Source organism: Papio anubis, chromosome 12, assembly GCF_008728515.1.
Source record: "Papio anubis isolate 15944 chromosome 12, Panubis1.0, whole genome shotgun sequence".
Lineage (NCBI taxonomy): Eukaryota > Metazoa > Chordata > Mammalia > Primates > Cercopithecidae > Papio > Papio anubis.
The window spans coordinates 26824322-26849597 of record NC_044987.1 but is presented as its reverse complement, the minus strand read 5'-3'; the positions used below and the strand labels follow the sequence as shown (position 1 = coordinate 26849597).

At 37.2% G+C, this 25276-nt stretch overlaps 1 protein-coding gene across 5 annotated transcripts in view; it reads right to left on the bottom strand.

Moving 5' to 3' along the window:
* Positions 1–3635: 3635 nt before the first annotated feature.
* The window catches only part of ALKBH8 (alkB homolog 8, tRNA methyltransferase), a 75008-nt gene continuing 53367 nt past the window's right edge, over positions 3636–25276 (bottom strand). For 4 of the 5 annotated variants that reach the window (XM_003910638.5, XM_009187199.3, XM_003910637.4 and 1 more), the window contains 2 exons: positions 18244–18393; positions 10030–12544 (listed from right to left, as the gene is read on the bottom strand). In XM_003910638.5, coding sequence (XP_003910687.3) covers positions 11987–12544; positions 18244–18393 — 708 coding nt within the window. In that variant the 3' untranslated portion in view covers positions 10030–11986. Of the gene's footprint in view, positions 5498–10029; positions 12545–18243; positions 18394–25276 lie in introns of those variants that run through there. The other variant, XM_017948928.3, reaches the window with a different exon arrangement.

The following is a 25276-nucleotide window of genomic DNA, read 5'->3' as shown; positions in this document are numbered from 1 at the left end:
GTATTGAAGAGGTAATTCACTTATGTGGTTCAAAAGTTATAAAATAATGAAAAGATCTTCAGTGAAAATCTACTCAGTGTTGAAGGCATTAAATATCTTTTTGTATTTTAAAAAGTTTGAACCATGTAAATATATTACTTAATAAAATTTTTAAATTAAAATGTGTCTATTTTTGGTGTAGCCTTATTATTCTGCAGGAATTCTCTGACTTTTATTCTCTTCCGGCAAATCTCATTTATTTATTTGGAGCACTTATCAGACTTTGCAAGTATATAATTGTTTGCAATATTAATTTGTTTATTGTTTGTCCCTCTCACAATACTTTAAGCTTCAGGAAGACAAGGGCCAGGTCTGTTTCATTCATCAATGTATTATCCAGTACAGGCACAGTGCCTGGCACACAGTGGGCATTCAGTAATTACTTGTTGCATATTGAACAAACCAATGAAGGATGCAAGCAATAAGAGTGAAAATGTATCCTCTTTTAAAATCCAGATAGCACGAGATACTTGTTGTCCTGTCATTGTACCTCTATCATACCAGATTTTGATGTATTTTACATACCTATGATCTTCTTGGGAGATGATTAAACTTGATATAAGAAATATAATAGATATCCAATGTATTAATATGACCTCCTCAAGTTTTAGCTCTAATCTGTTTAATTATGACATTCTTATGATGTGTAATTATTGATCCCCTACTAGGTATTAACAGTAACCCTATTCTCAGGGAGCCTAAATTACAAAATAAAGAAGATATTCGTATGATGCACAAATAAATATAATAAGGAACACATGAATAAATAAGAGCATTCTAATAAAATTCTTTGGAAATCAGAAGAGAAAGAAATTGTTTCCATCTGGAAGGAATGAGAAAATGCTTTAGGAAGGAGACAACATTTAAAGTGGGTCTTAAATAGTGGGTAAGATTCGAGGTTGGGAAAATAACAGAAAAGGACATCCTAGGAGCAAAGAGAACAAAATTCACTAAATGATACAGGGAAAGTGTGAGGCATGCATGGGAAGAGGCAAATAATTTGGGATAAGGGAACCCCGGGTGTGAGGTGGGGAGCAGAGAGAATTCAGACTGGAGACATAGCAGATGACAGTTACAAAGCATTATTTACACTTTGCGTTTTATTTACAGGATTTTGAATTTCATTACTAAGTATTAGAAGTCACTGAGAGAGTTCAGTTAAGGAGAAACATCTTCAGATTTTATAAAGCTCATTTGTGCACCAGTGTAGAGAAAATCAGAAAGGTGAGGCTTGAGGCAAGGAAAAAATCAATACATGAAATATTTAGGAGTAGGAGACAGCAGGGCAAGACAATCAATTCATCCTCCTAAATTTTGAGATATAGACTCTACGTGGTATGGAGTTCAGGGAAGGGAAAAATCAAAGTAAGGGCTGGCGAGGCCTGGGAAAACCTTTGATTACCTAGTTATGAGGGCGTGCCTTCTGTAAGTCTTCAGGGAGCTGCCACGGCTGCTGCCTAAACCACAATTCTAGTGTTGTTAAAGAGCTATGCTTTGTATTCAAGTACAGATCAGGACTCCAAAACCCGGCTTGTTCCTTGTTAGTAAAACGACTAAGTAATTACACAGTTTTAACTCCTCAAATAATATAGTGTTTAGTTAGAGTGATCTAAGAAAAAGCAAAACGATTGAATTTTTTTTTTTTTTTTTTTTTTTGAGACAGAGTCTTGTTCTGTCACCCAGGCTAGAGTGCAGTGGTGCAATCTCGGCTCACTGCAACCTCTGCCTCCCGGGTTCAAGTGATTCTCATGCCTCGGCCTCACAAGTAGCTGGGATTACAGGCATGTGTCACCACGTCCTTCCAGAAATGTATTTTTGTAGTCAATTTAGCTATAAGTAAGGTAACAGAGAATGTGTTAATTTGCTCAAGCAATTAAACCACATCTGAAACAGCAGCTGCAATTGGAGTCACCACCTGGTTAAGTTTACAATAACCCACTGTTATTCTCCAATATCCATCTGTTCTCTACACCCACGAAGAAAATGAGTTGCAATGGGATATGGTGAGAATTACCGCCCCTTCCTCTTCAAAGGTGGCCCTAATCTCTACAATCCCTCCAGGAATGTGGTACTGCTTTTGGCTTACTGTTTTCACCAGAAAGGCATTCTAGTGGCTTCCTCTTGGCCTTTCCCACAGTAACAGCCGACACGCCACAGGTTAGAGAACCAATGCAGGGATTCTGCCAGTTGCTGAGTATGTCTATTCTAATTTTCATTTTGGAACTGGGGAGATAACCATGGTACAGTTTTGGGAACACACTGGACCCACTGTTTGAAGGACCTGAGCTAAAACTCCATTGATCACCTGACCTCCATAAGCCCCTACTCTAACAAGGGCCACAGTGACACTTTGGGTTTCCTAGAATTTGTTTTGGATAAGAGCCAGTGTCCAGTATTCCTCAAAAGTCTGGTTATTCCTTTTTTTCCAATGCACAGTCACTCTGGTTGAAAGTCATAGGTCCCTTTGGGAAAGGCTGGGAGAAAGACTAACGGTATACATTTTTGGCAGCGTAGCAGGGTCCGTCCTCAAGAGGACCAGACTTCCCCTTCATTCAAAGGGTTCTGGGTCTGTAAACTGGCTCAAGTCTGGGAATTGATTGGGAAACTATGAAACTAGGACTCCATGTTTTGATGGTTCAAGTTAGGCTTGACCTAGAACTCTTCTACTTATACAGATCAAGTAAGAATTTAATAGATTATCATCTAATTCTCTTCTAGGGACTCCATAATCAGCTAGCCAATATCATGGGTCTCTGGGATTCAGACTATTCTGATTTCTGCTTTGACACCACTATCTACTATGGTAACCACACCCACTTTGCCTTTAGTGATTTCAGTGCCACCAATTAGCCCCTGCCACCCAAGGATCCAATTATCCCCATTGCATTTAGGGAAATACTAATAGTTTTTGGCAGCAATTTCCAAGTGTAATTTCACAGAACAGTGACCACAGAGCTCTTCAGGGATGCTGGAGCGTCCTCACAAATTTGAGATCTCCTTGGCTATATCATGCCTTCGGCCCTCTGCCTGCTGCCGTCACTGTTTTGTGTGGCGCTACAGTCTCTCTGGCTGCTACTTGGAGTCAAAGTAGCCCCTGTTCTGCCCATCATTGTAGGCATTGCCCTTACTGCTATGGGTATAGTGGTCCTGACCAGAAGATGCTTCTATATCATTTCTACCCGGCCAGAAAGCACCATGGTGCCAGTGCTGCAAGCCTGTGTGGTGTAGGTTCATTTAAACTCCTTTTTAGAAGAAATTTAGAACAACAGTGAAATTCTTGTTGGAGCCCAGCATCCATTGCTGTTGTAGTCAGTATAGCCCAAATTTCCTTTGGAAAACTTTCTCACCATTCTTTTTTTTTTTTTTTTTTGGGGGGGGGGGGGGCGGGGGATGGAGTTTGCGCTCTTGTTGCCCAGGCTGGAGTGCAATGGTATGATCTCAGTTCACCACAACCTCTGCCTCCCAGGTTCAAGCGATTCTCCTGCCTCAGCCTCCTGAGTAGCTGGGATTACAGGCATGTGCCACCATGCTGGCTAATTTTTTGTATTTTTAGTAGAGATAGGATGTCTCCATGTTGGTCAGGCTGTTCTCGAACTCCTGACCTCAGGTGATCCGCCCACCTTGGCCTCCCAAAGTACTGGGATTACAGGCATGAGCCATTGCACCCGGCCCTCTCCCACTCTTAATCCCATTATTTGTGTGAGATTAATGCAACCCAAAGACAGACAAGAGGGTCCTGATAGGCTGAAGCCGGGCAAGGTATCCTATTCCACTGGCCATAGTTAAGTGAAGAGAAGCACACAAAGCCCAGGCCTGAGCCAATCAGCACTCCATTCCCCCTAGCCATGGTGATAGTGCAACGGTACTATAACTTACATAGTTATAATTAATAGGTTAATTAATAATCTACATAAGTTATATAATTAAGTTACATAGTTAATAAGTTACAACAAATAACTTACATAGTTACACAGATAGTATGACAAGTGGTAGTATGGGATTATCTCTGATCTATTATACAATCCAGTTAATCAGTGACAATCTATGAAATGAGATTTTAAAAATAATTGGTTTATTGTTTTTTCTGATTGACCTGAAAGTGTAGGTGTCCATTCCTCTCTATTTTACAGGGATACTTATTAGTATGGCTTTTTTTGTTTGTTTTATTGTCTAAGAAGAAAAAAATCAGGGAGAAGTTTTCTGTAGGAAAATACTCAGTATCCTGGTTAAGACCTGTCTTATCTTTCCTATTCCTGCCCCAAGGCTAATCATAAATAAAATTTTAAGTAATATACCACATGCTCTTTTCATTTTCACTTATAGGCCTTTTTCTCCAGTTAGGATCCAAAGGGCTGGGTCTTGGACTGATTCAGATAATAATCATGCAGAGATAGGCCCTCTACACATGCACACACACACACACACACACACACACACACACACACCAGCCACATGTTTGAAGGTTTGTATGCTGCACAAATCCAAAGGACGCCTTTACATCCTAGGCCATCAGTGCCTCTGGTGCCTAGACTTTGGGGCTGCCTTTGAATCTCATGAGCATCAACAAAGGAAAGTCACTCCTGGAGTCATAATTTGTGATTTTTAACTATGTGTCAAAGGCTGACAGAAATACGGACCCTCTTGCAAGGAAGATGGACACATGCACCTGCACACAGAATTTGTACACAACTGTGAGTCATTGACAAACCCTCTGAAATGCAGTCATGGACCAGGTTAAGAACGCCTTCCTTGACTCAACAAAGCTCTCTTAGTTCTTCATGCTGATTCTTTAAAACAGATTTTAAAGGCTTTTATTTCCATAAGTGCCCTATTATCCTTGTTGGAATCTACAAAAGCCAGAGTGGACATTATAAAACATTGTATTAGATGCTAAGTCATTATTTCTTATTAATCAATAACAAATTCCAATCATTCTTACAAGATTGAAGACAAAGAGACTTCGCACTCTGATAGAACATCTTGGAGTCTTTTTTTTTTTTTCTTTCACGCTTCAGGGATTTGGGGACTTATAAATGGAGCCACATGGAAGGTAAGGCAGCAATCAAACTCTTAACTCTTCTCTTTTCATCTCACTTATTCCCCGCCTTGCTTCTGCAAATGGTATTTGAAGGTTATGCTCATCTACGCCTAGCTCTTCTAGGGGAAGCATTTTCTTTTTAGCAATTTACTGAAAATAAAGTGCCATCCATCACTTGCCTTTCTATTGCATACAATGATTTGGAATTGCTGGATGTGTTTGTTTGTCTTGGTCTAATGGTCTCTAAAGGAATTTATGATCACAATCATCGCACTGCATTCTGTTTATTTTCACATACTGGCTGCACATCTTGCTGCTCAGCAGCACATGGAATAGCTGAACTCAAAGTAACTGCCGGGTTTGTTTGCAGATATATTACCAGGGAGACCTGCTCAGTGAAGCACCGTGGTAGACCCATGCCTGAAAGTAAAGAGAAGAAAAGGACAAACCAAAATTGTATTTGAACTAAAGGATGGCAGCCACAGGACAGACTAAGAGGTATAAAAAAGTTCCATACTCATGAGTGTGGAGACATCGCTTACACCTTCTACTCCCCAACACCCAACATCCAACTCATTAGAAATTTTGATGGTTCTACTTTTCAATTTCACATCCAAAAACCTACTATTTCTCACTGCCTCACTACTGTCACACTGTTGCAAACCAATCATGATCTGTCATCTGGTTTATGGATTATGGCAAACGCCTTCTACCTGGCTCCTTTGTTGCTGCCTTGTCCTCTCACTGTCTCATCTCCACACAGCAGCCAGAGTATCCCTTTAAAATGGAACTTGGAGTATGTGACTTATGCATTCAAAACTCCAAACAGTTTGCCATCTCAGAGTGAAAACCAAAAGCTTTTGGGCAGGTCCTGCCTGGTCTGCCTCACCTCCTGAATGACTCCCTGACCTTGTCGCCAACCACTCTCGGTGACTCTGCTCCAGTCACACTGGCCTCTGGTGGTTCTCCTGCAGGCCTGTTTCTCTTTTCTGCCCAAAGGGTATCCTGAAAATTTTCATATGTTGTGCTTTCATTTTAATTGTGTTCAAAATACTTTCTAAATTCTCTTTTGAGCTATTCCTTAATCCATGGGTTATACAGATTCAAAGTACTTGAGGATTTTTCCAGAGATCTTTTTGTATTAATTTTTAACTTAATTCTCTTTTATTTCTTTTCCTTTTTTCTTATGACTCAGATCACAGAAAATTTTCTAATTCTATTGTGGTCAGAGAGCAGATTTGATATGACCTGAATCCTTTTAAATGTACTGAGTCTTGTTTAGTTCTGTGAAAGGGCTATATATGCAAAGTGGCCCCCAAATGCCAAAAGAGCCAAGAAGCCAAAGAAGGGAGACAGATTTAGTTTCTCAAGAAAGGATGTTTTATTGGGGGAATTTACAAACAGAGGCATGGTCTTGGGCAGCCACAAGACAAGCGTATATGTGCTCCAGCAAGACAATGAAAGGTAACCCTCTAGAACAGGCAAGACTGCTATATGTGTCATAGCCTATAATTTGTGTGGTAGCTTTGAGGTTGATATGTTCTTACACTAGGGACAGTAAATAAAGTACAGTACTGGGGCTACTCAGAAGTCAACATGGTGGATTAGCATTCAAGATGAAGTCACTTTTGTCTCCACATGTTTATGGCCCAGAATATGGTTTTCCTCAGTAAATGTTCCTTATGCACTTCAGAATAATGTGTATGCTGCTGTTGTTGGCTGAACATCCTATAAGGGCCAATGAAGTTGGTTATGTTGTTCAAGTCTGCTATATCCTTACTTTCTTACTTTCTTTTTTTTTTTTTTTTTTTTTGAGACGGTGTCTCACTCTGTTGTCCAGGCTGGAGTGCAGTGGCGTGATCTTGGCTCACTGCAAGCTCCGCCTCCCGGATTCACACCATTCTCCTGCCTCAGCCTCCGGAGTAGCTAGGACTACAGGCACCTGCCACTGCACCTGGCTAATTTTTTATTTTTATTTTTATTTATTTTTATTTTTATTTTTAGTAGAGATGGGGTTTCACCATTTTACCCAGGATGGTCTCAATCTCCTGACCTTGTGATCTGCCCACCTCAGCCTCCCAAAGTGCTGGGATTACAGGCATGAGCCACCGCAACCAGCCTGTATCCTTACTTTCTATGTACTACTTCTATAGACTACTGAAATTTCTAGAAGGAAAGTAGATGTTCACCATATCTACCATGGTTTTGTCATTTATGGATTTGTCTATTTTTCTTGCAGTTATATCAGGTTTTGCTACATATATTTTGAAACCCTGTTATTAAGTGCATAAAAGAACAAAGCTAGAAGCCTTATACTACCCAGTTCCAAGACTTATTTTTAAGCTACAGTAACCAAAGCAGTATGGTACTAGCATTAAAAATATTAATAGATACATAGATCAAAAAATAGAGTCCAGAAATATACCCACATATACATGGTCAACTGATTTTCCACCAAGGTGTCAAAGCAATTCATTGAGGAAAAAATAATATTTTCTAAATGATGCTGCAACAACTAGATAGTCATACATAGAAAAAAAAAATGAGCTAATTCCCACCACACATCACAAACAAAAATTAATTTGAAATGGATGACAGACCTAAATGTAAGGGCTAAAACTATAAAACTCAGAGATGAGAATACAAGAGAAAATTGTATATTTTTTAGTTATATTTGGTTAGAAAATCTCATATTCCTAACCAAAATAGGAATTTGGGTTAGGTGAATATTTTTTAAATAGGACACAAAAAGCTCAATCTATACAACTTTAAAAATTGATAAACTGGACTTCATCAAAATTTAAAATGTTGGCTCTTCAAAAGGCATTGCTAGAAAAATAAAAAGGCAAGCCACAAACTAGGAGAGAATACTTATAAAATGTATATATAATAAAGCACACTTGTATCCAGAATACTTATAACTTAATAACTCCCTAAAAAGGAGACAACTCAATTTTTACAAAATGATAAAATATTTGACCAGGCACTTCACCAAACAAGATATACAAATGGCAAAATAAGCATATGTAAAAATATCCCAAATCACTGGTCTTTACGGAAATGCAAAGTAAAAGCATAAAAGGACCATTACACACCAACTAAAATGACTAAAATTAAAGACTGATGACATCAAGTGTTGACAAGGATGTGGGGTAATTGAATTCTCAAACATTGCTGACGAGAACGCAAACTGGTAGAGCCACTTAGGAATATAGTTTGGCTATATCTTATAAAGTTAAACATAGACTTACCATATGACCCAGGAAGTCAACCCTGAGGTATTTACTCAAGAGAAATGAAAACCTATGTCCATATAAAAGTGTGTTCTCAAATGTTCATAGCAGTTTTTAAAAAACTATTAGTTCTAAACTGGAAGCAATCCAGACTAGAAAATGGATAAATAAGTTGTGATATATCTTATAATAGAACACTATTCAGCAATAAAAAGGAACAAACTAATGGTATATGCAAAAACATGTATGAATCTCAAAAGCATTGTCCAATGTGAAAAAAGCCAGACACAACTGTCTACTAAGTATATTCTTCCATTTATATGATATTCTAGAAGAGGCAAAAGTATAGCAATAGAAGGCAGACCAGTCTTTGCCACAGAAGGAGGGGACTGATTGAAAGGGGCAGGAGGAAACTTTTTGGGGTGATGAAAATGTTCTCCATCTTGGCTGTGGTGATGATTACATAACTATATTTGTCAAAACTCATCAAATTGTACAGTTAAAATTGTTAATGTTATATGTAAATTATACCTCATCAAGCTGATATAAAAATATTTTTAAACATTTCAACTGTATTAATTTAGAACTTTGTTACAAGTTGTTTTAAATTTTGAAGCTTCTAATATAGATACAAAAAGTATAAAAATCATAAGTGTACAACTCAGTGGTGTATCACAAAGCAAACATCCATTTGAAACACCATCCAGGGAAAATAGAGAACGTTGTAAACATCCAAGAAGACCACTCATTCCCTCTAACCAAAAGCACTACTTAGTCTTGTAGAAATATGCTTCGATGTTACTGGTTTTTGAACTTTTACCTAAAGGAAATTGTGTAGTAGAGTTAACCTTATCCAAGAGAGGTTGGGCCTTTGCCCTGGGTTCCTGGGAGTTGATCTGTAGCCCTTGGAATATGGTGCCTGATAAGCAAGTCTGTTTACCTGGGGACTCTGGGCCAAGCAGTATCAGCTTGACTTCCAGAAGGACTGAAGACTAAAAGTCAGCCACATGTGTGGTCAACCATGTCTGTGTGATTGAGCCTCAATAAAAACTCTGAACACTGAGGCTTGGGTGAGCTTCCCTGGTTGGCAACACTGCACCTGTATTGTTGCTGGGAGAAGTAAGTTTTGTCCACAATGCCACTGGGAGAGGACAACTGAAAGCTCCATGCATGGAACCCTCCTGGACTGTGCCCCTGTACCTTTTCCCTTAGCTGATTTTAATTTGTATCCTTTCATTGTAATAAACTATAACCCCAAGTATAACAGTTTCACAGAGTTCTGTGAGCCCTTCTAGCAAATTATCAAACCTGAGGGTTGTCTTAGGAACCCCAAACTTGCAGCTGGCATCAGAAGTGTGGGTGTTCTTTCAGGGACCCTGAACTTTGTAGTTGGTGTTAGAAGGGTGGTCTTGAGGACTCCTAAACTCTGCAGAAATCATATGGTATTATTTTGTATATGGCTTCTTTTACTCAGCATTGTTTCTGAAATTCATTTATATTACAGCTTGTAAGTATATTCACTTTAATTGCTTGTGTAGTAATGTACTGTATGAACTGACTATAATTTACTCACTCTACTGTTGATGGACATTTGGACTTTTTCCAGATTTGTACTATTGCTACTAACAACCGTATAGAGAAAAACAGAGAAATCCATCATCATAGTGGCAGATTTTAAAACATCTGTCTCAACTTATAAGAATGAGCAGACCAAAAAAGTCAGTAAGAATATAGATTTTTATTATACAATTAACAAATTAGATTTGGCATCACTCAATACCTAAAACTCCTCTGGGAGTAATAATCATGAATATTTCTCAAATGCATACTATATTCTTATACTCTTCTATGATCTATACAAGTATACTTTCAGTGAATTTTCATAACAACTCTTCCAATTTTACAGCTAAGAAAACTGAAGCACAGAAAAGTTAAGAAATTTGCCCAAAATCCCACAGCTACTAAATGACAGAACTAGAATTCAACTTTCAGGAAACCTGATTCTAGAGCCAAGTTCTGAATTCCTATGCTATTTTTCAACATCTTCCATTTTCCCTCTCTTCTTGAGTCAATTTTGGTATTTTTCATCTTCAGAGAAAATCATCTATTTTATTTGGATCTTAAAATTTATTGGCATGACTTGACTTCAAATTTTGGTGCAAAGTACCAGAATTTATATCAGAAATAAAACTGTTTTTAGCCCTATATTCCTTTTCCTATATCATGAGCCTTATAAATTCATCCCAGAGGGACCAGTACATCTGGATGTTGTACTGAAATTCCATGACAAAAATAATCATTCTCTCGTCTAAGACCCATTATCAATCACTACGGGTTTCTGAAAACTTGATGCTTCAAGATTAAGTATCACTAGCATTAAAAACAATATATATTAATTATATAGGCAGCTATAATCCACAGAAAGCAATTTTTCTTTAAAACAGTCTTAAGCATTACTACTACAAAAGTAATGCATACTGGGAGTAAAGTTTTCAAAAAATTTTTTCTTTTAAAAAAAGGCTTTTCCTTCTATGTGATAATTTGACCTATAGTTGACTTTCTACCTTTGTTCCTCCTGGAAACCTGACCTAAGTGGTAAGTTAACTGGGTTACTATTATGCAATATTGTACAGATTTTAAAAAATAACCCCTGATTGAACCAGGACTGGGACAAATTATGAATCAACTAGAAATAACCAATAAGGACACCACAGCTTTGACTCTAAGGGCATAGTTAGGTCTGAGTGACCACCTTCTAACTTTTGTTATTTAAACAAAGGAGTTAAAGGAGCACATTTGGGTTGTTTTTAGCACCCTAATCAATGAATTTGGAATACTAATTAACTCTTGATAATAAATTAGTCAGGATTGGTAGTTATTCCAGACATTTAAAAGTAATCTTTTGCTCCAAGGTAAATCCTCTCTCATTTCATGTTTTTCATGGCATTTATCACTGTCTGGCACATAGTAACTATTTATTTATTTGCCTGTTGTCTGTCTCCCCTTCTAGAATGTAAGCGACATAAGAGTAAGAGCTTTGCTCTTTCTTATTCACTGCTTCATTACCAGCACTTAAAATAGTAACTGGTATATGGTCGGGTTCAAAAAGAAGTTTTTAAATGAAACTCCTGCTAAGTTCTGGGTATTATCTGATTGACTAAATGTTATTGGACACCTGCTATATGTCCAGCCCTGGGCTAGTCAGGCATGGAAACAGAATGGTTATTGTCTATGATTTTACAGAGCTAAAAACCATAGGTAAAACTTCAGACAGTTTTCTATTGACCAGGAATATTTTCTGTATTAACATATAATTACTTCCCTAAAATCCTACATGATTTAGTACATTTAGTAGCACTTTACTAAAATATTGTTATCTTCAAAATCCTGGACTCTTACCCAAGAATTACAAACACTGCACAAACTACTTCAATCACTTTTAGAAACCACCTCTCGTAGGGAAGTAGGAGGAGCCAACACCACATCTGTGATGTCAGCCAACAATAGCCATTTGAATGTCTCCTAATGAATCCCTACTTCCGAATTTTTCTCAGCTTTCCTTTGGTACTTTCCCACAAGTTTTCTCTTTAATTAAAAGGGTAATTAATTTAGTCTCTCTTTTTTTTTTTTTTAAGTGAGCATTTCTTCTTTCTATATGATGTGTTCAGATAAATAATCAGGCCTTTTGAAGAATCACACACCAGTTTCCCTGATCGTAGTAGCTTTGCAGAATTCTGACATCACTCACAGTCCGGCAGAGAGCTTCCAATTCTCCCTCACGGAACACATGGTAGTAACGATGAAACACAGGACTTGGGTCCTGGGATCCTATGGGACCAAATGACTCAACAGGTTTGCCTTTATCAGGATTTCCCTTAAGGTGCCAGGGAACCAGCACATCTTGAGAATAAAAAGAAGTCCTGTTAACATGAATAGGCAGCTTGGAATTAGAAACTTGCCTTGAATTACATCCTCTTTCCTGAGAGTCATTAATGCGGGGGACAGAAGATGCTGAGTCTCGACTGCCCATGTCAGGCATTTGCTCCACAAGTGACTTCTGCACTGAGGTATCGCTGTTCATCTCCTCTTTCTTTCCTTGGCTATTTCTATTTCCTTTAAGATACTTGGACTTCTGCTTATTATATTCTTGTTCCACTGCCCAGACATAAATGAGTGCCTTCCCACCTGGCCTCAGGAGTCGAACAATTTCTTGCAGAGCTGCCACTCTACGTTCCTAATGAAAAAAACCAAAACACATGATCAACCTGGAAGAGATAGGAAATTAGAAAATAAAACTGACCATAGGACTGTTTTCAATTAGGATGACTAATAAGAAAATCTAACGAAATGTCTTATATAAAACAAAAAAGAGAAAAGAGGAAAGGGCATTCTGTTCTGTGATTAAGAAAAAAGTGTTCAGGAAGGAGGAAGTAGAGAAAAGCAAAGTTTGTTTCTGTTAATCTTCCCTGTGACATTTTCCTTAACCGTCTGGCTGGGATACATGAAACAACTGATGACTTCTTACAGGGCCATAAGCGGTAATATGAAGCACTTCGATGTTTATATAATGCTTTTACAAAGGAATTGTGCCAACTATACTATGGAGACTTCTACTTATAGCCTTGATGAAGTTGTTGGTATTAATTCTCCCACTGAAAACAACCAGAAAGGCTGGGTGAAATACATAAAACAGCTGCTTAAGGCACTGGAGAGTAACACTGCAGGCAGGCCTTTGAAGGGCTATAATCCCTGAGCGAAGGGAAGTTAAGCCAAGGTGAGCTCTAGATTCACTCCAGCTTTTCCCTGAAATTATCTGCTAATTCATAATGTGGGATAACAGAATATGAGCAGAATGCAGAAGTCTTAGTGGCCTGAACAGGTAGGGCTCTGAGTATAGGGAGGTCAAAGCAGCTGAGGGACAGAGTCATGGATAAAGGAGAAACTGCAGGAAAATTATTTCAAAAATCTATACACAAACACCCTTTGAAGCATTTGCCAGTTTCTAAGCTGCATGTAGATAGGGTGAAATTCCAAGAAACTTAGCAGATTAGCAGCTGGGAAGTTAAAATGCTAAACAGAAATGTTAGCAGCCAATGGTAGAGAGATAGACATTGGAATTTAAGATCTGCCAAGGTGTAATAGCCTTGGAGTACATTCCAGGCTTTCACTTGAGACCCAGAAGGGCTACATTACAGAAGTAGGAACAAAAACAAAATAGATACAAATCATCCCCAATAAAAGCATAAAACCAGTTCTCTGCAGAATGAAAGTGATCTGCTTATACTTTATCTGCTTGTCCTTAGAAAAATTTAACCTCCTTCAGAGAAAAAGTTCCCAAATCTTTTAACATAAAATGCCTAGCAAACAATGAAAAATTATGAAGTATGCTAAAAATACTGATGACCAAAGGACCGAAAAACAGAGAGAAAAAAAGAAATATCATATCACAGAAATAAATCCCCAGACAAAGCCTTTTTAATAACTATGGTTAGTGTGTTCAAAACACCAGAGGAAAAGATCAAGAATTCCAGTCATGATAAAATATATTAAGAAGTTGGAAATTCTAGAAAACAAGATGAATTTAAATTTTTAGCAAATTAGATACATTTACAAAGATAAGTATTAAACTATAGTTCAGGTCAGTATAAATTACCCAGATTGAAGCACAGAGATGAAAAAGAAGGGAAAATACAGAAAACAATGTCAATCAAGAATTCAATACCTAATAAAAATATCATTTGTACGATGAAGGCAACATAAAGAGATTTCAGATACACACAAGCTGAGAGAATGTGTCACCAGTATACTTACACTAAAGAAAATAGGACAGAGAACTCTTCGAGCAAAAGAAACCTACTTCCTCTGAAACTCTGAAGATGCAGGAAAAAAGGAAGAATACCAGAAAGGGTAAATAACGTGAAGAAATATAAATGAAGGTTGAGAGCTTAAAACAAATAATAACATATAATAATAATACAATAAAAGGCAGAGGGGTTAAATGTTATTAATGAAGTCTTACATTGTCAGGAAGGGGTAATCATGCCAATTTAAGGTAGATTATAATGTCAGAGATATATGTTGTCATGTCTAGGGTAACCATTTAAAAAACAATAAAATAATATGTAAACAGCAAGCTAACAAAAGAGGAAAAAATGTAATAATAAACTACATTATGGAAATAAGGCTGGCAATGAAAGAGAACTAAGATACACACAATATTTGATAAGCAGAAATTAGTATTTCCAGTTCCACAGCTCTCTTAGCCTCAGATAATGCCTTCCTCAATTGTCAAAGTAACATACATTGTTTTGTACGCCCAAGTAGCCCATTCAAAATGGCCAAAAAGCCCAGGAACTAATCTCAGGCTATATGTTAAAATAGGAGAAAGCATCTTCAGCATGACTGATACACAGAGAAGTGAATTAATAGGAGGAAACTTTGTGAGGATTTTTCCAAGTTGGGTTTAAGGAGCTGGGAAATATCGGGAAATTAAGCTAAAAAATAAGACGAGACCATTTTATAAAAATGGTTGAAAAAAATGATTGTTAAAATAATAATTAATCTTTTCTGAGCTCTTACTATGTATAAGACACTATAATAAGTACTTTATTTATTGTCTCATTCATCCTGACAGGCCTGTGAGATAGGCTATTGTCATCATTATTTTACAGTTGAGCAACCTAAGTATTCAGAAATCACTAAAAATGTTTGTTCAAGGTCACGAAAGTAAAAAGAATGTCAAATAGTAGAAGCAGTGGCGTCAGGGAAGAAGAGACTGGCACCAGAGTGTAAACTGGATTAAAATAGAGATAACCTGGGATCAGTTGAAAAGAACACTGTAGTAGTGAAGGGATGTGACACAGGTCAGTAGACTCTTTTAATTCCCTTACCTCGTTGTCTCCAGATACTTGGATGAGATTTTCCATATAAAATCTTATCTTCTACCCTATATCATCTTTCACAGTGCCATAAAAATGATCTCTATCAGGCCATTTACCCCATCAAGGTACTCCCACGTGTTAGACTTTTCTATGACTCTCTAAGTCCCACTCATAACTATGGCATTCAACCAACAACACACAAATCCAACAAATTATAAATAAATAAATAAATGCCGCCTCCTCCACTAAACCATGAGTTCTACGAAGCAGGGACTGAGTCTTCTCCATCTTGTGCCCAGCTATTTGCTTAATAGCAGTGTGTAACTGATTTTCAATGACTTTTTTTTTTTTTTTTCAGATAGAGTCTCTCTGTGTCACCCAGGCTGGAGGGCAGTGGCATGATCTCGGCTCACTGCAACCTCTGGGTTCAAGTGATTCTCGTGTCTCAGTCTCCTGAGTAGATGGGATTACAGGCGTGCGCCACCACACCCAGATAACTTTTCTGTTTTTAGTAGAGACGGGGTTTTGCATTGTTGGCCAGGCTGGTCTCAAACTCCTGACCTCAAGTGATCCACTCACTTTGGCCTTCCAAGGTGCTGGGATTACAGGCATTAAGCCACCACAACCAGCCTCAATGACTTATTTTTACTGTGATAAATATATGTAACAAAATTTGCTATTTTAACCATTTTTAAGTGTACAACTCAGTGACATTAAGTACATTCATACTTAATGGTTGTGCAACCATCACTATTATCCCTCTCCAGAATTTTTTCATCATCCCAAACTGAAACTCTGTATCAATTAAATCATAACAACTCCTATGCCTCCCTCCCACAGCCTCTGGTAAAAACTATTCCACTTTTTGTCTATGAATTTAACTATTCTAAGTAGTTCTTATAAGTAGAATGATATAATATTTGTCCTTTTGTGTCTGGTTTATTTCACTTAGCATAATATCCTCAAGGTTCATCCATGTTGTAGCATGTGTCAGAATTTCCTTCCTAAGGCTTGATAATATTCCCTTATAGGTACAAACCATAATTTGCTTATCTATTCATCCATCAACAAACATGTGAGTTGTTTCCACCTTTTTGTTGTTGTGAATAATGCTGCTATGAACATATGTGTCTAAACATCTGTTCAGGTCTCTGCTTTCAATTCTTTTGGGTATATACCTAGAAGTGGAATTGCTGAATCATATGGTAATTCTATGTTCAATTTTTTGAGGAACCACTGTACTGTTTTCCACAGTGGCTGATCCATTTTACATTCCCACCAGCAATGCACAAGAGTTCCAATTTCTCCACATCCTTGCCAACACTTGTTATTTTCTATGCTTCCGATAATAGCCATCCTAATGTGTGTGAAGTGGTATCTCATTATGGCTTTGATTTGCATTCCCTAATGATTAGTGATGCTGAGTATCTTTTCATGTGCTCGTTGGCCATTTGTATATCTTCTTTGGAAAAATGTCTATTTAAGTCCTTGGTCTGTTTTTTAATTGTTTTGTTATTGTTGTATTTTTGTTGCTCTTTATATATTGTGGATATTAATTCCTTATCAGATATACCAAGTTGCAAATATATTCTCCCATTTTGTGGACTGCCTTTTCACTCTGCAGATAGTGTTGTCTGATGTACAAGTTTTTAATTCTGATGAAGTCCAATTTATCTATTTTTTGTTTTGGTGCCTGTGCTTTTAGTTATCATATCCAAGAAATCACTGCCAAATACAATGTCATGAAGCTTTTCTCCTATTTTCTTCTTAGAATTTTATAGTTTTAGTTCTTCTATATAAGTCTTTGATCCACTTTGAGGTTTTTTTTGCATATGGTGTAACGTAAGGATCCAACTTCACTCCTTTCCATGTGGTCAATAAATTATTTTTTAAATAAATGACAATAGATATGGAGAGAAAGTTGTACATGACAGATTTCTAAAACGTTTATATAGAACTTCATACAGGGGAGGGTATCCAACATATATCTGCAATTGCAAAAAATGGATATAGATATATTTGTGTACATTATTGTCTTTTATAACTCGAAAATAAGTCATAGTAATAAGTTATAATACAACAACTGAGTTGTAGCTGAAGCCACCAACGTGTGCCAAACATTTCTTCCAAATGAAGTGGATTTTTAAATTTACTGGTATAGCTCCTCCTTTCAAGCCTTTCTCTATTTGCAATAATGCCTCTAAGTGTACTGAAGCCTAGTGGCTTTTGCTGTAAAGAACCTAATATTGTTTGCTGCAGCCCAGCAGAATCTCTTGGTTACTATTAAAAGTAAAGAGACTACTGACACAGACAGTTTTCTGATTTGTTTTGATTTGTTTTGAACTCAGTTAAGGTCATAAGGTCTACTGAAACTGCTGGTGACCCATAATGTGAGCTATAAAGCTATTGCTTAGATCAGGGGAACGACTGCTGACACCCAAGAAAAATAAGTGGGCTTTTGTTCTTTAAAGAAAAAAAGAAAATATTAAATATTATTTATTTTAAAACTAAGAACATACTAAAAGAGTCAACATACTACTACCAGCTAAAAAAGACAGAGTTCTGGAAAAAAAAAGAATAGGAAAGGAAGAAAAACAGAATGGGAAAGAAGCAACACTCACATGTCAGGGATAAAACTATGGGTTGAGAAAGAAGAGCTGAGAAAGAAATAGAGAAGGGACTCAGAGTCTGAGGAGAGAGAATACTCAAGAGGACTGGAGCTGATGATCTCAAAGTCTCTTCCAGCGAAAATTCTGTGACTCTGGGTTTGAAGGAAGGCATTTAGAAGTGAATGAGACTTGGGGTAGGAAAGGGGCAAAAGCATGCAGCCATAAAAGCATAGAGTCCCATCCGCTCTCTGTTTAAGTAGAAGATACTTAAACGGTCGCCCATCTTCATTCTGCATGCGCTCTTACAAAGAGGGCAAACTGTGACAAGAAAAGAGAATGGAAAGAACTGAAAAGCTAAAACAGGGTCCAAAATCAGCAAAATTCATGAACTCTTCCTGCTGCTTTAGCTACAAGTTCTTAAGAGAAAGAAAGACCATACTTACTGCTGTTGCAAAGTGATGAATAACAGCAATGGAGATGCAGGCATCACAAGACCCACTGCGGACTGGTACTGCCAATGCATCACAGACAAAAGCCTGAAATTGCCTCTCTCTACAAATGTCCACAAGGTTTTGGCTACGATCACAACCAACCTGTAACAGAGAAGGAATTCCATAACATTTTGTTTACATTTCACATGAAGTTAAGAACTTTGAACTTATTCCATACCTTAAAGTCATTAGACAGATCTCATATTCATTGTGAAATGGTCTGAGACCATGATATTATCAGTTCTTACAGCCAGTACAAAATCAGAATATATAATTGTACAGGGCAGGATTTATTACCTTAACAGATACCAACCAGAACTCCAATTAGTGAAACAAAATGACTAGAATAAAAATGATGGTGGTGGAAATGGGAGGCCCAAATATACACCTAATTGATGATCATTCAGAATCTGGATGTTTCTGTAATATCACACATTTAAAACTGGAAAGTATCCCACAAACATAGTCCTTTGGGGGGAGCTGCAAATAAGATGTTCTCAGATATCTCTCATTACCATATATACTATATTGTGATGACCCAGGTAGCAGAAGGATGGGCAATTTTTTTTCTGCTTCTATATACTTTACAACATGGATTACTTTTACAATCAGAAAATAAAATCCCAAAACAAACAAACAAAATTAATTTTTTTTTTTTTTTTTTGAGACAGAGTTTCGCTCTTGTTGTCCAGGCTGGAGTGCAATGGCGTAATCTCAGCTCACGGCAACCTCCACCTCCTGGGTTCAAGCGATTCTCCTACCTCAGCCTCCCAGGTATCTGGGATTACAGGCATGAGCCAACATGCCTGGCTAATTTTGTGTTTTTAGTAGAGATGGGGTTTCTCCATGTTGGTCAGGTTGGTCTCAACTCCCAACCTCAGGTGATCTGCCTGCCTCAGCCTCCCAAAGTGCTGGGATTACAGGCGTGAGCTACCGCGCCCAGTCAATTTTTTTTTTTAAGCTACTCTTTTTCTGCTAAATGCCAAAAACTTTTCAAGAATAAAGTGCTGAATTCAAAATTTATAAAATGATATTTAATTAAATCTTTTCATATACCCGAACAATCCTATAGGACTGATGGCATGGCGGGCAGCTAGCAACATGCTTTTCTCTCCCTCAACAGGTAAGACCTAGCATGCCTTATGCATGCATCTGGTTCTGTGAGAAGTGTTTAGGAGCTGGGATTTCCCATCTTCTTCCTCTCTAGTTTTGTTGTTGTACACAGTTTTGCTGCTTAGGTCTAAGAATATCATATATGTATGTAATATATAGACACACACACAAATACACATTTTGCAATGTGCCCACATAAATTGGGGAATAAGTGGGAGGGGCTTAAGACTTTTTTTTAAGGTTTCTTTTTTGGAGACAGGGTCTCACTCTATTACCTAAGCTCGAGTGCAGTGGTGCAATCACAGCCCATGGCAGCCTCCACCTCCCAAGCCCACGTGATCCTCTTGCCTCAGCTTTCTAAGTAGCTGGGGCTATAGGTACATACCACCATGCCTAGCATTTGTTTTATTTTTTGTAGAGATGGGGTTTTGCCATGTTGCCTAGGCTGGCCTCAGATTCCTGGGCTCAAGTCACCACCCATCTTGGCCTCCCAAAGTGCTGGGATTATAGGCATGAGCCACTGCACCAGGCCACAAGAAATGTTAAGTCACTGATTAATAATTATTCCTGGAAAATTTTTTCTTAACCCAAATTCTATAATAGAGAAAAGAATTATACAAGCAGATTTAGTCAAACAGAAGTGGCCACCTAAAGTGCATATTTACTCATTTAATTTTTTGATATAATGAGCACTGATCCTAGGGTTCCCTCAGCCCTTCTGAGAATAAACAATATGAATGCTCATATCAAAACATGCTAGAATAACTGGCCAGCCATGTGTAGAAGATTGAAACTGTACACCTTCCTTACACTATATATAAAAATCAACACAAGACTGATTAAATGTAAAACCTAAAACTACAAAAACTCCGGAAGATAACCTAGGAAATACCATTCTGGACACAGGCTCTGGCAAAGATTTCATTACAAAGACAACAAAAACAACTGCCACAAAAACAAAAATTGACAAATGGGACCTAATTAAACTAAAGAGTTTCTGCACAGCAAAAGCAACTATCAACAGACTGAACAGACAACCTACAGGATGGGAGAAAATATTTGCAATCTATGTATCTGACAAAGGTCTAATATGAAGAATCTATAAGGAACGAAAACAAATTAACACGCAAAAATGAAACGGCCCCATTAAGAACAGAGCAAAAGACAAGAACAGATACTTTACAAAAGACATACACATGGCCGACAAGCATATGAAAAAAAGCTCAACATCGCTAATCATTAGAGAAATGTAAATCAAAACCACAATGAGATATCATCTCAGACCAGTCAGAATGGCTATTTTTAAAAAGTCAAAAAATAACATGCTGGTGAGGTTGCAGAGAAAAGAGAATTCTTATACACTGCTAGTAGGAATAGGTTCGCCCACTGTGGAAAGCAGTCTGGCGATTTCTCAAAGAACTTAAAAGAGAATTACCATTCAACCCAGCAATTCCATTATTGGGTATATATCCAAAGGAATATAAATTGTTCTACCATAAAGACATATGCACTCATATGTTCACTGCAGCACTATTCACAATAGTAATGACATGGAATCAACCTAGACTGGGTAAACAAATGTGTTACACACCATGGAATACTATACAACCATAAAAAAGAATGAGATCATGTCTTTTGCTGCATGCAACATGGATGGAGCTGGAGGTCATTACCCTAAGCAAACTGATGTAGGTACAGAAAACCAAATACTGCACGTTTTCAGGTATAAGTAAGAGCTAAATGGACATGGACACAAAGAAGGGAACAACAGACACCAGGGCCTACTTAAGAGTCAAAGCAGGGAGGGGGGTGAGGATTAAAAAACTACCTATCAGGTACTATGCTTACTACCTGGGTGATGAAATAATCTGTACACTGAATCCCTGTGACATGCAATTTACCTATATAACAAACCTGCACATGTACCCTTGAACCTAAAATAAAAGTCAAAAAAAATTTTAATCTGGCTTTTAGACGACCAAGTATATACAGATTTTAGGCAGGCTTTTAAAATTTTCATGAGTATGCAGTGAAGAATGTAATATTGTCTCTGATACTAAGTAGTGACATTCAATTTACCAAAAAAAGTAGTATTTTTATTAAAAGTTCCTTAAAATGCTATGTTATTAATTCCCTAGAAGAAGAAAAAGATCTTAAAATGAAACATTACATTACAGAGTTTATGTTACAAATGCACAATAAAAGGATGCAAATAAAAAAATTCTTACTGAGTGAAATCACATTGCCATGCTAGTCACACTTAATGAGTTTGCTCAATTTGTAATTGGTATTAAAGAGCTTCTATATTTTATCCTGGAGCTGCTTTAATTTTAAAGTGAAATAAAATATATCAAGCTAGAGGAAAAGTACAGCAATTTATCTTTAATGTATTTTAAGATAAAAAGTACTAAGGGCTTATTAATAACAATAGTGACATGAATCCCAATGAATTGCTCCCTTTACCTGTGTAAGATACATGCCTGGATTATTACTTATTATTTATTTTCATTCATATTCTATGCCATCAGCCAACAATCACAATATCAAGATGACAATACTACTCAAATAATCTGAACATTATATTTTGGTGCTTGCCTCCTTTTTTGTTACATTTAATTTCAGTTCATAGAACTGGAAGTTTCAAGTATGCCCAACTCTGACAGATAGCCATACCTTGCTAGAAGTCAACAGAAAGAAATCAAACCTGCCTATTAAAAAAAAAAAAAATTCTCAGGGATAGGGCTTGGTAGTTATTCAGGAGGAAAGTTATTACCTGAGAACTACAGATAAGACAAAACATGGAGAACAGCAGCCAAACAAAATAAGAGAACATTTCTCTCTCCTTGCCCGGCTCTTACGGCTATTTGTACACAGCACTCCTTTTCACCAACAAGAAAGAGCAAGGCCAATTTTAGCAATAAAGCACCAGGTCTGATGTAGATTCCCCACTGACCAATGACCTGACTCACGCCTGGCTTAGTACTTTCACCTTTTACTTTTTTTGCCTGTCTTTCATATATTATATTCATATAGTCACTATTTTTTTCTCCTCTTCCCTTTTTCCATTTAAAAATTTTTTAAACCAAGAATAGTAAAGTGTTTGAAAAATCTCCCCAATAATGTTGCATCATGTCAACAGGACAGAAAATGGCTTGATAAAAACCCACATATATTTAAGGACTTGTGTAAAGCTACATATTTCTGTGTGATGGGTGAAGATCAATGACATTAAAACATATACTGGGCTTAAAATGTATACTTTTTTTTTTTTTTTTTTTGGAGACATGGTCTCACTCTGTCATCCAGGCTGGAGTACAGTGGCACGAACACAGCTCACTGTAGCCTTGGCCTCCTGGAGTCAAGTGATCCTCCTACCTCAGCCTCCTGAGTAGCTGAGACTACAGGTGCATGCCATCATGCCTGGCTAATTTTAAAATTTCTTTGTAAAGTCAAGGTCTCACCATGTTGCTCAAGCTTGTCTCGAACTCCTGGTCTCAGGCAGTCTTCCTACCTCGGCCTCTCAAAGTGCTAGGATTACAGGTACGAGCCATGGTACGCAGCCTATACTTTTATATAATTTTTAAAATCCTCAACAAACATTAAATATGTAATTGTGGAAGTACAAGTAAACATAAAAAAAAAATTCAACCTGATAAGCAAAGGTGCAAACTAAAACAAGGTTCCATTTTTCTTCCATTAAACTATCAAAAATATTTTAAAACTAAAATATATCATGGCAATGTCAGTATGATAGAACTTCCTCTCATATAAAATACAAATTGGCTCAACCATATAAAAGAGCAATTAGGCAAACCATTTTTTAAGGAAGAAAATAATGTTTATAACTTTTGACCCAATAATTACCTTTCTAAAAATTTATCCTAAGAAAACAATTCAAAATAGGGAAAACACTAACCAGGCTAATAATAACTGCCTTTTCCTGAGTACACATATAGATTAAAGCAGATTCTTTGTAGCAATGCACTTAATCCACATAACACACTTTGAGTTAGGTACTATTTTTACCACACTGCAGATGAGAAAACTTCGTCTCAAAGAAAATAAGTAATTTGCTCAAAGTTGAACGTTGTTAAATGGTGAAACAAAAATTTAAAGCCTGGTATTTGTCATTCCAAAATCCATGTTCTTCCTTCTTGTCACATTGACTCTCAATATACATGTTCATTATGGTGCTATTTAGAATACTTCCAAACAGAACACAACCAAATTTCCAGTAACTTCTACCTAATAGGATATTAATAAAGTCCAAGTCTTTTCAATAAATGGTGTTAGGGAAACTGAATATTCACATGCAGAAGAATGAAATTAAATGCTTATCTCACACCATCTACAAAAATCAACTCAAAATGGATGAAAGGCTTATATGTAAGACCCAAAATTATGAAACTACTAGAAGAAAACATACAAGAAAAGCTCCATGATCTTGGCCTGGGCAATAATTTTTTGGATATGACCCCAAAAACAAAGTTAACTAAAGCAAAAATAGACGGATTAGATCAAACTAAAAAGCTTTAACTTGAGGAAACAATCATCAGAGGAAAGAGACAACCTACAGAATGGGAGAAAATATTTGCAAACTATACATCTGACAAGGAATTAATATCCAAAATATATCAACAGGCTGGGCACAGAGGCTCACACCTGTGATCCCAACACTTTGCGAGACAAAGGTGGGTGAATCACTTAAGCCCAGGCCTAGATCACTTGAGACCAGCCTGGGCAACATGGCAAAACCCTGTTCCCCAAAACACAAAACAGCTGAGTGGTGGTGTGTGCCTGTAGTCCCAGCTACTAGAGGCTAAGGTGGCAGGAGCAATTGAGCCCGCAAGGTCAAGGAGGCTGTGAGCTGTAGTCATACCACTGCACTCCAGCCTAGGGCAATGATAAAGACCCTCGTCCAAACAAAACAAAACAAAACCAAAACCAAAAACAAAAATATATAAAGAACTCAAACAACTCTATTGCAAGAAAACAAATAATCTGATTTAAAAATGAGCAAAGGTCCTGAATATGTATTTCTTTAAAAAAGACATACAAATGGCCAAGTACATGAAACAATGCTCAATATCACTAACCATCATGAAAATGCAAATTAAAACAATGAGATATTACCTCACACTTGTTTTCTGGCCATCATCAAAGAGACAAAGGATAACAAATGGTGTTGAGGATGTGGGGAAAAGGGAACCTTGGCACACTGTTGGTGGGAATGTAAATTAGGACAGCCACTAGGGAAAAGAGTATGGAAGCTTCACCAAAAAATTAAAAATACAACTACCATATGATCCAGCAATCCCACTGCTAAGTATATATCCAAAGAAAATGAAATCAGTAGGTCAAAGAGATACCTGCACTCCCATGTTTACTGCAACATTATATACAATAGCCAAGATATAGAATCAATCTAAATATTCATCAATGGATGAATACAGTAAACATGGTATGTATACACAATGCAATACTATTTGGCTATAACAAAGAAGAAAATCCTGCCATTTATAACAATATGGATAAACCTGGAGGACATTAGGTTAAGTGAAATAAGCCAGACACAGAAGGCAAGTATTACATGATCTCACTCATACTTGGAATCCAAAAATGTTGACCTCACAGAACTAGAGTAGAACAATAGCTACCAGGGAGGGAGACAGCTGAGGGGTGGGAAGCTGGGGAGATGATGATCAAAAGATATAAAATTTCAATTAGGAGGAATAAATTCTGGAGATCTACTGTACAACATGGTGACTGTAGTTAACAACAACATATTGTATTCTTGAAAAATGCTAAGAGAATGGATGGTAAATGTTCTCCCCACAAAATGGTAACTTTGTGAGGTAATATATATGTTAAT